The sequence below is a fragment of the Sparus aurata genome, chromosome 12, assembly GCF_900880675.1.
Source record: "Sparus aurata chromosome 12, fSpaAur1.1, whole genome shotgun sequence".
NCBI lineage: Eukaryota > Metazoa > Chordata > Actinopteri > Spariformes > Sparidae > Sparus > Sparus aurata.
In genome coordinates this window covers 25,312,123-25,326,245 of record NC_044198.1, presented here as the reverse complement: position 1 = coordinate 25,326,245, position 14,123 = coordinate 25,312,123, and the positions used below count along the sequence as shown (strand labels likewise).

At 42.1% G+C, this 14,123-nt stretch overlaps 1 protein-coding gene across 1 annotated transcript in view; it reads right to left on the bottom strand.

Annotated features, from left to right (window-relative positions):
- Positions 1-14,123, bottom strand: part of grk3 (G protein-coupled receptor kinase 3) — a 63,686-nt gene that overhangs the window by 15,715 nt on the left and 33,848 nt on the right. The window contains exons 3-12 of the mRNA XM_030434676.1: positions 11,793-11,866; positions 11,415-11,516; positions 9,333-9,407; positions 7,419-7,480; positions 7,242-7,293; positions 5,007-5,098; positions 4,804-4,903; positions 4,517-4,595; positions 3,867-3,997; positions 1,520-1,614 (exon numbers count right to left, since the gene is read on the bottom strand). Coding sequence (XP_030290536.1) covers positions 1,520-1,614; positions 3,867-3,997; positions 4,517-4,595; positions 4,804-4,903; positions 5,007-5,098; positions 7,242-7,293; positions 7,419-7,480; positions 9,333-9,407; positions 11,415-11,516; positions 11,793-11,866 — 862 coding nt within the window. The remainder of the gene's footprint in view (positions 1-1,519; positions 1,615-3,866; positions 3,998-4,516; positions 4,596-4,803; positions 4,904-5,006; positions 5,099-7,241; positions 7,294-7,418; positions 7,481-9,332; positions 9,408-11,414; positions 11,517-11,792; positions 11,867-14,123) is intronic.

Below are 14,123 nucleotides of genomic sequence, written 5' to 3'. Positions count from 1 at the left end.
CACACAACAGCGTCATGTCAAACACACACTCATTACTTTTTACAACCCCAGTGCAGAGTCTCACACTAAAGCTCCATTTGTACGGGATTAATATTAGAGGAGGAGGTGGGTAATAAAACATCCGCCCTCGTAATAAAAGCTGTGGTTCCAGACGGCATTTTCAGCTTCTGGGAAATTAGTAGAGCTGCTTCTGAGATGCACAATCAGGCTTACGGTTAGTCTTATTATTACTATCATGTAGTGTCGAGTTGAGCTGTGAGTTAATTCTCATATTTACTAAAAAGATCCCCTCCACACATGTATTAGGGCGTACATAAAAAGTCTGTCTTATGTGGGTTTTGCAGAAAATAAAGTTTTAATGAGCCCGTTAAAATCCTCCTCGTTAGAGAACTCCAACATATCGATGTGCAAGTGTTTTCATGTCAAAAGCTGCAACTCAACCTGATCAATCGATGAATCAATGGATCCTTGCTGCTCTATCGACGTTTAACTGCTGGACACAAAATGTCTCCTACAAAGTTCTCTCTCCCGTGTTTGTGTCCTGGAGGCTTCAAGTTTTTCCACATCACACTCGTGTTTGCTGAATACTGCGCCAGGATTGGCTTCCAAGCTGTTTGTGATGTCATAAATCATCTGGTAGGCCCCGCCTCTTAAAATCAGGTTTTTCAGCGAGCTCAGAGAAAATGTACAGTTCGACACTAGAGGACTGTTTTTTACGTTCATGGCTCAAACGCTGCACATACGTCATTCCACACAGTGAAGCTCAAACGTTCAACTGTAGGAACAGGAAGAAAAACACTTGTGACTGGAGGAGGAGCTCTAGAGACAAAACCTGAGTTAATAAAACAGGAAGCGCACATAAAAACAACAAATTAAACCTATGGGGGCTCATATCACCAAACGGATCTCATTTATCAGGAACAGAACTGCACAACATTACTGTGTCGAAAACTGTATTTCAGAATGGATACAATAAGCAAATGTAATAATCATTCAAGATGTTTAGTATCATTATATCTATTTGTAATATACCCTTCCAAATTAATTATTATATCGCTGCAATATAATGAACTTTACTGTCTGCAGCAGCGTAAACGCACACAAAGCTCGCCTCACATCACATCAGCTCAGGTATACAGAGGTCAGTTCTGCTTCACATCCAAGTGATCGATCAGATTAACAAACATTTTTACTTCTTCAAACTCAGGAAACGTAAACCAGCGATTTCTCCAGTCTGGAAAACGATAAGATCATTGAAGAGCAGTATGACCTGGGGACAAAAGTATGCCTACTACATCTGAAAGGCAGAAATGTGGATGTAAAAAGTGATGTAATAATCACTGGGGAAGGGGTTTAAATAATATATACATACACACACACACACACAGAGTATATACACTTGGAAACTGTCAGACATTAGTGCTCCAGAAGGGATTAATGCCACTGACCAGTGTTAGCAATACTGAAATGACCCCACCTCCCGCAGAGAGAGTGAGAAGGCTGTTCAGCAGTGACTTACACGCTGGCGTGGGGTTTCTTCTTTGAGAAGTCGCAGGCGAGTCCGAGGTCGGAGATACGAACATGGCCGTGTTCATCCAACAGGATATTAGCTGGCTGAGGGGCAGAGAGAGGGAGAGAGAGACGGTGATACTGATGACGGAGAATACAAGAGATACGATCATAAGTATAGGAAACAATGTTAGAGACCTCACTAATTCATGACTTAAGAACAATTTCCGCCCAGCAGCAGAAAATTCTGTGTGGACTAGAGCTGATAAAAGAAGAAAAAAACCCTCCTGTCCTGGTTATCCTCCGCTGTTTGGCAAAAAAAAAAAAAAAAAAAAAACGTGACTCAAAGTATTATCTGCATTGTTCAGCACTGTTTATTGAAGCCCTAAAACTGTTCCCTGACTTCCAGCAAAATATATCTGTTATTATGGCAACCAGTCCAAACAGGGGAATCGGAGGAAAAACAGAGGAGAGCTGAAAACATGGCTGATGTGAATCTATGGCTCTGAGAGAGTATTTGTGGAGGTGTGCTGGGAGGGAGGGTTTGATTCTGTGTCACATGTCATTCTTCTCTCTGTGCTGCTTCCTGCAGTTATCGACTCAAAGATCTGACGATGAAACATTCATTTAAAGGCAACATGCTGTGAAACATCTTCTGCACCTGATCATCACTTTCATTCAGGTTTTAATGAATCAGTGTGACGTTGCAGGGTCTCGACAGGTTTCAGACACCAACATTAATGCTATTTATGATTGATGAGTTTGTTTTAAACTCAATTTCAAATCACCATTTTCTCATTCACACACTGCAGGTAGGTGTAATTCTAAGCAGTATATATGTGAGCCGGTGCAGACGAAGGTTTTATGTAGAAATGTGTGTTTTTTTTTATAGTGAGTTAGGTTAATGCAAGTATAAAGTAAAATGAAAGGATCAGGTTTAACATTTTGAGTGGTCAGAAAGGGGAAGTTTCAGGTAGGAGAGCTCGACTCATTTTGATAGAAACATTTTTTAAATATTTGTGGCAATTAAGTCCTCATAAATTCAAATTTAAAAAGCAGCCCTATGTAGTTTTGGAGAAGAAATTCAAACCAATTTTTATATTGACAATATTAATGAGGCAATAATACGAATACCCAGAGATATTTATATCTTCCATAAGTGAATAAACAAGCTGTTCTCAGAGGGAATTAAGGTCCCAGAACACTAGTTTGAAGCTAAAACCAACAACAAATTAGCCCCTCTTAATATCTTCTGACTTCCTGTCTGTGGCTTTCAGCCTCCTGGTTCCTACTGAATATATAAATCTTTTAAAACACCACACTAATGTAAAGTTTTCAGGTTTCTACCAACAAACAGGAAGAAATAAAGCACTTTCAGCGGCGGCATGATACACATTTGGTTTGCCGACAGAGTATCTAAAAGCTGCTCTAATCAATATTTTAACATACTGTGGCTGTTCCTAATGCTATGCTCCTGGCTTAGAAGCTTCAGTGAGGATTTCCAAGCTTCCACAGTAAAGCTGTGGTCAGAATTTAATTCACGTATTGTCATTATTCTAATGAGAGGTGAGGAGGAGAGGAGACACATCAGCTGCTGACTGCTCCATCCACACACATCACATCACTTGTGTGGGTTTGAGACTAATTAAAGTCAGAGAGGAGTTTCTTCATTTCTAACTTTTTCTGGAGCACCAATTGCAAAGTCTCCTTCCTCCTCAAAAGAACAGAAACACAAAACAAACAAACACGGCAAACGGAGGAAGGAGAAGCATCTTCTCGACACACTGGGGTTTATTTTTCGATTTGAAATATAAAAATCGATCAGAATGAGCTTTCTTTTTTGATGAGGTGATTCTCCTGGTAGCTTTCTTCATGCGCTCCACCCGTCCTACTTGCACCCGTCTCAGTGAAAAACAACACTTAAAAGAGGACACAGCTAGCTTATCCTGTCTGGCATTATTGGGCTTATATTCTTTTTTTTAGAGATTGTTTACCGACTTGTTTGAGAGGAGGGTTTACTCCGGACAGATCTGAGGAAACCAAATGTTGTGACAACCTGAATTTCTATCTTCCGATGTGTGCTGGTGAATCCATCGAGGTGTGTCTTGTTGAATCTTTATTTTCGGTGACTATCATTTGAGCTTCTCTAACACTAACTTGCGGAAAGACAGCAGGATAAAGTCAAACTGTTTGCTGTAAAGTCTGCCGATCTTTACAAAATAAGGTGCGACAGTCTGACAAAGGCCGTGGGGGGTCTGTGACACCTTTAAAAGACGCAGAATACCAGCAGATACATTCACTGGTATTTTGGCAATAACAAAAGTCTAGAGCAACCAGACTCGTTCTGTTGAATCTACCTTGAGATCTCTGTAGACGACGAAGCGGTTGTGCATGTGCTCCAGACCCAGGATGATTTCAGCCGCGTAGAAGCGCATTTCTTTCTCGCTGAAGACGCCGTGCTGAGACAGGTGGTAGTGCAGGTCGCCCCCTGAACACACACACACACACACACAAACACACACACACACACACACACACACACACACACAGACAAAGAGTGCGTCAGTATGACCTCATATTACCTCATACTTCAATCAATAACCATCAATAAGTTGTGGTAATCTTCTCGGGGGATAAAATGGGAGTCGATGGGAGGCCTTCCAGGACTCTCCCCTCCACCCCTGCAGTCTGTCTTAACGTGTATTGACCAGCTGTATTATTAGCACAACTGAAGCTATATTGGCCTCATATTGCACACTGTATGATGTGACTTTTAAAGGTGACTGAGGCACTGAGGGGTGTTAAAACAAGGCCAGCGTTGGATGAGAGGATGGCTGATGCAGGCAGGATGCTGTGGTGTGAGGCGTCACCGGTGAGGTCAGAATCCCATCAACTGGTGATCCTCTCAGGGAGGAAGGAGCTGACCGGCAGACGAAAAAGCTGAGTAATCCAATCTTTGCGACCGACTGTGGCTGGTGTTTAATCTGTGCGGTGGAAGTCATCCTACCGTTCATGAGGTCCAGGATGAAGCAGAGCTTGTCGGGGGTGTGGAAGGCGTACGTCATACACACGATGAACGGGCAGTCCTGCAATGGAGGGAGAGCCAAAGAGTTTAAACCAGGAAGTCCGCAGGGTGTTGATTAATCTTAATTAACACTTGGAAAAAACATGTGGGTGCTTAGAACTTAAAGGAACAGTTCGCCCCAAAATGGAAAATCAGTCATTATGTGCTCAACCCCATGCTGATGCAAAGTCATGCTGGTCAAACAAAAGCTGCTGACGTGTGTAACTCACCCCTGTGCTGACTAATGACAGCATGATTCTTTCATTGAGCGCTAGAGTCTCCCCCTGCTTCATCTTGATCCGCTTCTTGTCCAAACACTTCATGGCGTACCTGACATTCAGACAACAAACAGCACGGATTACACGTCAGCAGTCACAGCATGACTGTGTCCTTTAAAGGCTTTCATTCTCCTTTCCAACGTGGCGTTTCTTACATCTTCCCTGTGTCGGCCTTCCTGCAGCCGTACACCTCACCGAAGCCTCCCCTGCCGATGATCCGATGCACGCTGAAGTCATTCATGGTCAGCTGAGAGATGGAGAGAGAGGAGCACGAACTTCAGTAAAAGCAGGAGTTTAAAGTATCTTTAAGAGAGCTTCACACCCTGAACACAACACAGTCTGATACGTCTGCATCGTTTCTGCCTGTGAGAACCACACATTCAGAAAAGCATCCTGTTTTCAGCTTTGTGACGATGCATTTCACAGCTCAACCAAGAGGGTTTTTAAACACAATCAACACATCTGCAGATACAGTACGCGGTTCTCACTGAACAGGAAGGGGAGGAAAACTGTAATGTGAAAAGTAACTAAAGCTGTCAGACAAATGTTATTGGGTTAAAAGTGGAGAACATGCACAGGATTATGTGAGCTTTGTATCTTTCCATCTGTGCTTTAAACAACATCGCCGTCATCTGATCCTCGGGCGGTGAAGAGCTGACTGACATGTCGTTGTTGCTGTTGTTGTTGTTTTGATTTGGATCCTGATGATGCAGGATGAGTCATCGCTAATGAATGAGCTACCTGTCAGTCCATGGGATGTAATGTTTACACCTCTTGGTTAATTTGTAGTAAGTCAGTGTGAACATGAAATGGACTGGAACTAAAAGCCAACAGAGTAGCATTGTTCTCCTTTGGGTCGGGACCAGAGGTTTTCAATCTGAGAGCAAAGATCCTGCGCGAGGTGAAAGACGGCGGTGCACGCAGCTGTTCTGGCCCGCTGATTTGAGCTCCTCCTCAACACGGTGGCACGCAGCTCACGGAAAGGCAATTAAGGTACTTTAACACGATTGCTGCAATTTGCGTCAATACCAGACTCCTTCTGCCAGTCACAACTCAAATCTCAGACGTGATGCATATATTTTAGACTCAGTGTGACTTGCACTTTCTGCGGCAGATCATCCATCGATCAGATTGCTGAGAGCAGAATCTGATAATAATAATTCAAACAATGCTTCCTTCTTTCCCGTCGTCTTGTGTTGTGAGTCATTAGTGGAATAATAAAAACGAAAGCCTGAATGATCTGCGGTTTTTGGGGGTGATGCTGATATCAGGGATCGTACACATTTTTCAAGGTCAAATTCAAGCACTTTTAAGGGTCATTTTAAAGATTTTCCAGCACCTTATTGCTGGGGTAAAATACTTTTCTACAGGAATATATAAACTCATTATTTTTTCTTCACTTTTTATCACAATAATGTACATTGTATTATGCTGTAAACATCTAAAATTATGTTTCATAATAGCAAAAACTTCAGAAAGTAATTATCCAGTCTGATCCCAATTTTGTGAAAGACACAGAGTTATAATTTCAAGCACTTCCAAGCAACTAAACTAAAATCCAAGCACTTTTCAGACCTTGAAAACACAACATTGAAATTCAAGTACTTTCAAGGATTTCAAGCACCCGTACGAACGCTGTGATATGGACATAAGGGGGTAAAACATTCTGGTATCGATATAGCAGTTAATGTATACACAGTTTCTGAATTGATCCCTTAAATGTGGTTATTAAACAGAAGTTTAATGTGACAGTTTAACTCTAAACTTTATCATCTAAATAGACAACAGTGAAGTGAAACAGTAAACTTCACTCAAAATGTTAAAAGCATCCCTCATCCCTGGCATCACTGTCAACAAAAAGTCCTCATATGAGCTGTATACACATAAACCAGTATGTTTGTGATAAAAATAGTGGCCAACTGATATAACAGTTTCAAAGCATAACTTGAAAATGATCTGGAAAGTGTAAAAAGGCACAATTAAGAAAATAAATAGGACAGTCAGTCTCAGTTGTCTCCGTCTCTGCAGCCTGAAGCCACTTCGCCACTATCTGATCACGGCTGTAAATAAATTACACACTGATGTAAAACACTATGAAGGACTCTGCTGTTAACCAGCTGCTAACAGCTAACAGCTAGCCGCCTCACTTGATATTTTAAAGACAGATTTGCAGCGCCCTGTTGGTTCCTGCCAGCAGTATTGGCAGCACTAACAGGAGAGGATATAGTAAATGTATTGACACTGTCACTGACACACTGTCTTATATTTGCCCTGCATTAAATACACTGGGACACACAGATGAGAAGCGAGGCGTTGGGGCGGAAACCTCGGCTCTGCAGCGAGTACGATGAACTACAGGTGTTATTGTGACATTTAAAGCTTGAACTCACGTGGATGTTGAGCTCCACGTTCTTCCACTGGCAAAAACGAGTAAATTTGTCACTGAGGGAGAAAAAGACAGAAAGAAAGAAAACACAGATGAGCAAATTGTGAATTTATTGTATGTGATGACTCTCTTCCATCCAGTCGCTCGACCTCAACCTCCGCCTCCGCCTCCCCCGACTCACCTCTCAATGAACTTCTGGAAGATCTTCCCTCTCAAGCTGTCGCAGATCTCCACTATGTATGGCTGCAAAGGGGGAGAGACACACAAACAGCATCTCAGGCCAGGTTTCTCTCAGTGAACGTATGTGAGTAAGTCCTCTGTGTATTGTTCTGGTGGATGAACTGGACCTCGTGTTACTGACGTTCAGATTTTGTTTGGTTCCGCCTTGTTAAAAGCGTCTGCCGCCTTCCCTTTTGTCTGCTGTTAAAGCGAATTCACTTCACAGAAACTACCACTGAACGCTCACGCGCTGTGACAGGTGAGCTCCAAAGACGCCTTTATGTTCACGCTGAATATGAAATTTGAGCAACGCTGAGAGCTACCGAAATATACAGGAAATTCTAACAGGTTGATGTCATATCTTTGAGGGGAATCAAGTCACTGGGGATCATCTTAAATCCAGAATAAGAACCATGTTGTCGTCTAAAAGAGGAAATTGTTGATTAGATTTACTGAGCTGAAAGAAAACAACTGTTGTTCCTTTTTTTTTTTTTTTCTGTATTTTGTTTTCCTGGGTGGCCTTTTGGCAACCGACGCGCCGCGCCGAATTGATAATTACCAAAAGTATGAATCTGAGAGTCTGGAGTTTAAAAATAACGCGGAGAGAGTTGGAAAACATGAACACTTGCTACAAATCAGGGCCGGGCCGAGAGCACATGAACACTTCACATTTCCTTGATAAGGAAACTTTCTTTAACTGTTGACATACCGACAGACAACTGCATCACCGAAACGAGGCTATTTTTAGCCAATCACATGACAGTCTTCTAGGATCCAATTCCGAAGTAATTTTCCTAACTGAGCCGAGTTAGCGGAACACAAGTCAGACAGTTAGACAGGTGTCACCACAAGCGACTGCAGACTACAGTTAGAAACCAACGTTACAACCGATCCTGCAACATTATTTTGTTGGGAAATGTCCGTTGAGCGTTGAAAGCGACCGGTGATGTCGACGGTTGCGTATTGTTGAAAGCCGCTGCCAGTGAAGATGTAATGTTTATAAACTGAAGCATAAAACATCTGGCAAGACTCAAAAACCAGAAATTAGAGCAGGAGACACTCAGAGAAACAACCCGCAGCTAAAGTTAATGTCAGGATCTGCTTTTCCCAGCGTGTAACCAACAGAACCAACTTCAGCCTGGTGTCGGCTCTTTCAGACTTATTATATTTTGCTCAGTGATGTAGCACCACGGATCATTTTCCCCCCTGAAGCTAAGCGAGGATAATATTGTATTTTATAAAGTGCATGAGCTTGTAATGGAGGCGAGTTTTACTTCAATTCACACCGCAGGATCAATGAAGATTCACGATGACACGATTAAAACTGCACATTTAGTTTTGTATCATTTATCTAACTAAATTGATTTTTTTCTTTTCTCGGACAACTGTTGGTTATTTTTAGATTCTAAATATGAGAATAATTGTGATTAAAATGTTTGCCATAGTACCTGGAGATAACAGATCTACTACAGCCATTTTGACAGAGGGCATACAATGTGTGTGTGTGTGTGTGTGTGTGTTCATAATTTACACTCTCAAATGTGTCGAGGGCGTGAAAAACAAAAATAAGGGAGGTGTTCAATATTTTTTAATTAGTTATCGTCAGCCATTACCGACCAGGGCACAGATCGTTTGCTGTGCCGAGATCACAGTCTGAGCTGTTTTACATTATTCATTCATCATTATTCTTATTAATATTGTTGTTAATGGGAAAAAAAAACATTTTGACATGTCACGGCAGGAAAATCACAGGTAGAAATAATAAATAATTCAGTAGGTGTGAAGTTCAGTCAGAGGTAGGGAAAAAAAACACAGAAGGAAGAAACAAAACCTTGATAAAGACGTTGAAAGATGTGTGTGTCGTTTTGTTTTTTACCTGGAAGAGAGTTGGGGGAACCTGTTTCTTTGCTAAGTGACTCTGCACATGGTCCACTGCTTTCTTAGAAAATGGCTGAGACAAGAGAGGAGGACATAAAAGGAAGGGTCATTAAAAAATGCAGCGTTACCAGTAATTTCACTTCTGTTTTCTCCGTGTGAGGATCTGCAGCCCCGAGTGGAACATGACCAGCAACATTACGCTGCTATGAGACCGCTACTAACAAGAACACCAATATCTGTGTGTGTGTGTGTGTGTGTGTGTGTGTGTGTGTGTGTGTGTGTGTGTGTGGGCGGTGTGTTTAATAACTTCCTCCCTTTGGACGCCAGCGAGCACCAATTTTGCTTTACATCCAAAATTGCTGGCGTGCAGGAGGACAAGAGCTGCACTGTGCTGAGTTTGTTTGTTATGAACATGGATGGACTCGTTTCAGCCGGTTTCCCGTCATCCCTCTGTGTTCCGATGCGTGCAAGCGTTCGGTTGTTAAATTAGTTAACTAAACATGACATCTGCTGTTTTGAGTTACTAAACCCCAAAGTCTGATTGTGGTCTCAGTCTATAGTGGGTATTGCAGAGAGATGACTGATTAAATCTGCCAACTGGACCAAAAACCTGAAAAAAACAACTTGATTTCAATTACACAACTCGACTGTCTGTGTTGATGAGAGCTTTATTGACTACACACAAGCTCCCATTAAGTCCCGTTTCCACAGGAACAGTATTACTCAGGGACCTCTTGGAATTTGTAATAATTGCAGAGAACTTATGTGATTTTACCTTGTGTGAATCTGCCATCTCTGTTACGTGCAAACAAAGAATTCCATCACATATCACCGATCACTCACGTGCTGTTTGGACTTGGTATTAAAATCCGTCCTGAGTGATTCAATCACACGTGGGCAGCGCAAAACAGCTGTTTATCCCCCGAAACCCACCAACGATGAGCCTCCTGTGAATTCTAGTAAACTACATGCTCGGTCTCTCTGAACCCGCCAACATCAGCAGCAGATGTTTGTGAACACACTGCAATCGATCTGATCTAAACATTTAACTAGCAAAAGCAATATCACCAGACTCACTTGAGAAATTGCATGATTTTAAGAGCTGATGCAAGAGGAAAAACTTTTTAAAAAACTTTGCAGTATGGTTACGATAAAATCTAACTCATTCATGGCTAAATTGGTGATTAAATCTATAATTCAAGTTGTTTCGTGTTTCCTTGTAAAAAGAAAAGGTGGCAGTCTGTGTCGGCCTTCAGCTGTTTAAACACACTGTTTCAGCTGATTTCACCATTTACACTAAATCTATTAAAGAAAAGAGCATTTTATAATAATTGTCAGATTTTACAAGTACAATAAATGATGACCAATATAGTGTATTTCTTTGTTCCCCAAGAGAAATTCCCCAGACTCCCTTAATCAATTGCTCAATTTTGAGACTTGTTGCGTGAGAGGAAAGATTACAAACTGCGTGAAACACCGTCTATTACAAATTCTTAATTTTGTGGGCCTCTTTGCTAATTCGGCTAAAGTTGTACATGAAGATATTTCTTTCTTTGTTTAAAAAACATGGTATCTGTTTGTTGAGTGATGTACAAGTGATGTGTCTGGAGTGACCTGATCAGATCTCATATGCAGTTCTCTATGTACATTATAAGACCAGAAGCAAACTGAAGGTTGTAAAGCTGTCCACTTGTGATCAGATCACTCCGGACGGATGTTGATGCGGCCTATCAGAGGTCTGCAATGATATCAGTCCTGTATGAATCAGCATGTCCACGATTTAGGGTTGTATTGCTTTTTAAACTGCTTATTTCTGCTGTCAGACGACTGAACAAGTCTGATAATGTCAGTAAATACTGGCATAAAACAGACTAAATCACATGAGCTCATACAGCATGTTCTACTTTTTTTCTATCCTTCAGTGATCTCTCTGCTCTCAGATTTGTCTTGTGACCCATTTCCTGGGAGACGAGGACGCACAGACTCCGCCTCCCACCAGGTGCGAGCTCTGTGTCCCTGCCTGTGCTTGACCTAGAGCGCATCGGTGACGTAGTGTGGAAGGATCTAAAGGTGCCCTCACATGTGAACAGGACAGCAGCTCCTTCATGATGTAGCCGTCGTAAATCTGCCGGCTGCGGCTCAACCTTTCCTCCTCCGAGTCCAGCTTCTCGTAGTCCTTAATCTGAAACACACACACACACACACGCACACACACACACACACACACACACACACACACACACACACACACACACACACACACACACACACACACACACACACACACACACACACACACACACACACACACAGGAGGTCAGCTTAACGCCACAACAAAACAACGCAAAGCGCTTCCTGGGAGGGCTAAATCGCAATGAGCGGGATTACAGGCCTAATCTCTCACCCAACCCATGATGCCGTCTAATCCCGCACACGCACAGGGACACTCTAGACTTACTTCTTCGTAGAACTTGAGCTGCGGCACGGCCTCGTCGATCTCGTTCATACAGAAGTCCTTGAACAGTAGGAAGCCTGGAGGACACAAAGAGGAACAGCGATGAGAAACAACCCACACTAAACAAAAACTTAAGTGATAAAATATGTTGTGCTCGTTCTGTCTGTCCACACCAAAATATCTCGACAGTGATTGGATAGATGGCCATCGAATCTGGTCGATATTTGTGGTCCTAAAAATGAATCCTGACCGACTTCAGTGATCTGACGAGCGTTTCATCTGAACCCTCTCAAAGGTTGTAGAATAAAACGTTATTAAAAGAACATAAAACCCAAAATGAGACTGAAAGACGCTTTTACTTCTCCACAGTCGAGCACTAAAACTTTAGTTTTAGGGCTGCAACTAACGCTTAGTTTCAGTGTCGCTCAATCTGCCCGTGATTTTCTCGATCAATTGATTTATTGTTTGGTCTAAAAAAATTCAGAAAATGGTGAAAAAAGTTAATCGGTGTCCCCTAAAAGCCAAGATGTCGTCCTCAAATGTCTTGTTTTGTCCACAACTCACAAATATTCAGTTAACTGTCACAGAGGAGGAAAGAAACTGGTCAATATTCACACTTAAGAAGCTGGAATCAGAGAATTTTGAACCTCTTCACCTAAAAAAATTACTCAAACTGATGAAACACTTATCAAAACACCTCATTAATTTAATAGATGACAACAATTCAAATAAATGATTGATCGCTGCAGCTTTTGTCGGTATACGCTCGTACACCTCGATCTCAACTTGTGTAAAATTCATGTTTAGCATTTCAACTGAACGTACACATTCACTGGGCAAATTAGAAAACTACTAAGGCAACCGTCATCTTCACATTCATTTCTGGCCGACACTGATACCAATAATGGTCATTTTCAAACCTCTATCAGTCGATAACCTGATATTATAGTTGCCCTACTTGTACTGAATCATTTCCTGTTAGAACAAAAATGGTTTGGTATGTTAATCTCTTATTTACTGACCTAAAAGCACAAGTAAACAATGACCTACTTCTTGTCTAGCACCATCATCATCCAGTATGTTTAAGACCAAAATACCACCAGCCTCAGCTTCACTTTGCTTTTAGTACCACTAAGCAAATGTTAGCACGCTAACACCATGACAAACATTCTCAACACCTGTAAGTTAAACAGACTACAAGGAACTTTTAACTGCTTACGAAAAAGCCTCTGACCTACATAAGCAAACAAAACCCATCGGTGCCAAGACAGGCTGTTTGTGAACAGTTATTGGTTCGTCTTAATGCCTGTCAGTGGGTTGGATTCCAAATTATCTTGGTAAGACAATAAATCATATTAAAACCACCATCTTATGGTGCTGAGGATAAAGTGAGGAGTCTCACAGCCTGAGGACCGAAGCTGCTCTGTAGTCCGCCGGTGGAATATGGCATTAAACATTTGGTACTACTTTGTTTCACAGCAGTCATCTTTTGTCTACAGGAGCTGCCAGAATCAACAAGAAATTAAAGTTCCTCGTCGGGGCTTAAACGACATAATTGTGAGCGTGTTCACATGGTAACCGCCACGGCTGAGAACCTTAAAACACTCTGGACCACAAACTGAATCCATGTAACGATTTGGTTTTGTTAACGAGGACAAACGACCAGTACGCTCCTCAAACTAGAACAAAATTAAAAATGGGCAACAGTCAATCTGTCAGTTCTGTATCAATGATCACGACGAAAATCAATGTAAAACTCAACAACGGACACACGCTGAAGTAAACAACTGTAAGAGCACATGAACAGGAAAGAAGGGCAGCTCCATTTACTGTGTTAGCCTTAATAATGGATTGAGGTTGAGATTGAGGTTCTTATTAGGGCCGCTACAGCAGCTGATTCCCTCCAGCATACAAATGCACACACACACACACACACACACACACACACAGAGCTCATAATTACAGAAGATGGCACCAGGCACTATTGGCTGCAAATGACACACAGTGTGTCACTCTCAAACACACCAACAATGGATAATAATCTCACGACGTGCAGTCAAATCTACACCCAGTGAAACATTATCTGAGGGAGGGGAGGGGCTGGAGAGAAATAAAAAACGGATCCACGTTTGCTTGCAGGGATGAGACCCGCTGTTGCCATGGTAACTGCCTCTGTGGCTACCCGGCTATGCGTGTACGACGGTGTGGAGATGAGACGTACAGTAGACGGTGCCGCTCGCCGGGAGGCCGGCCCGGTCACTTGTGGTGATCCCCTGATGTCTGCAGCATTATCACACTGCTGGACGGTTTCACAGCACATCAAGAGGACAGAGA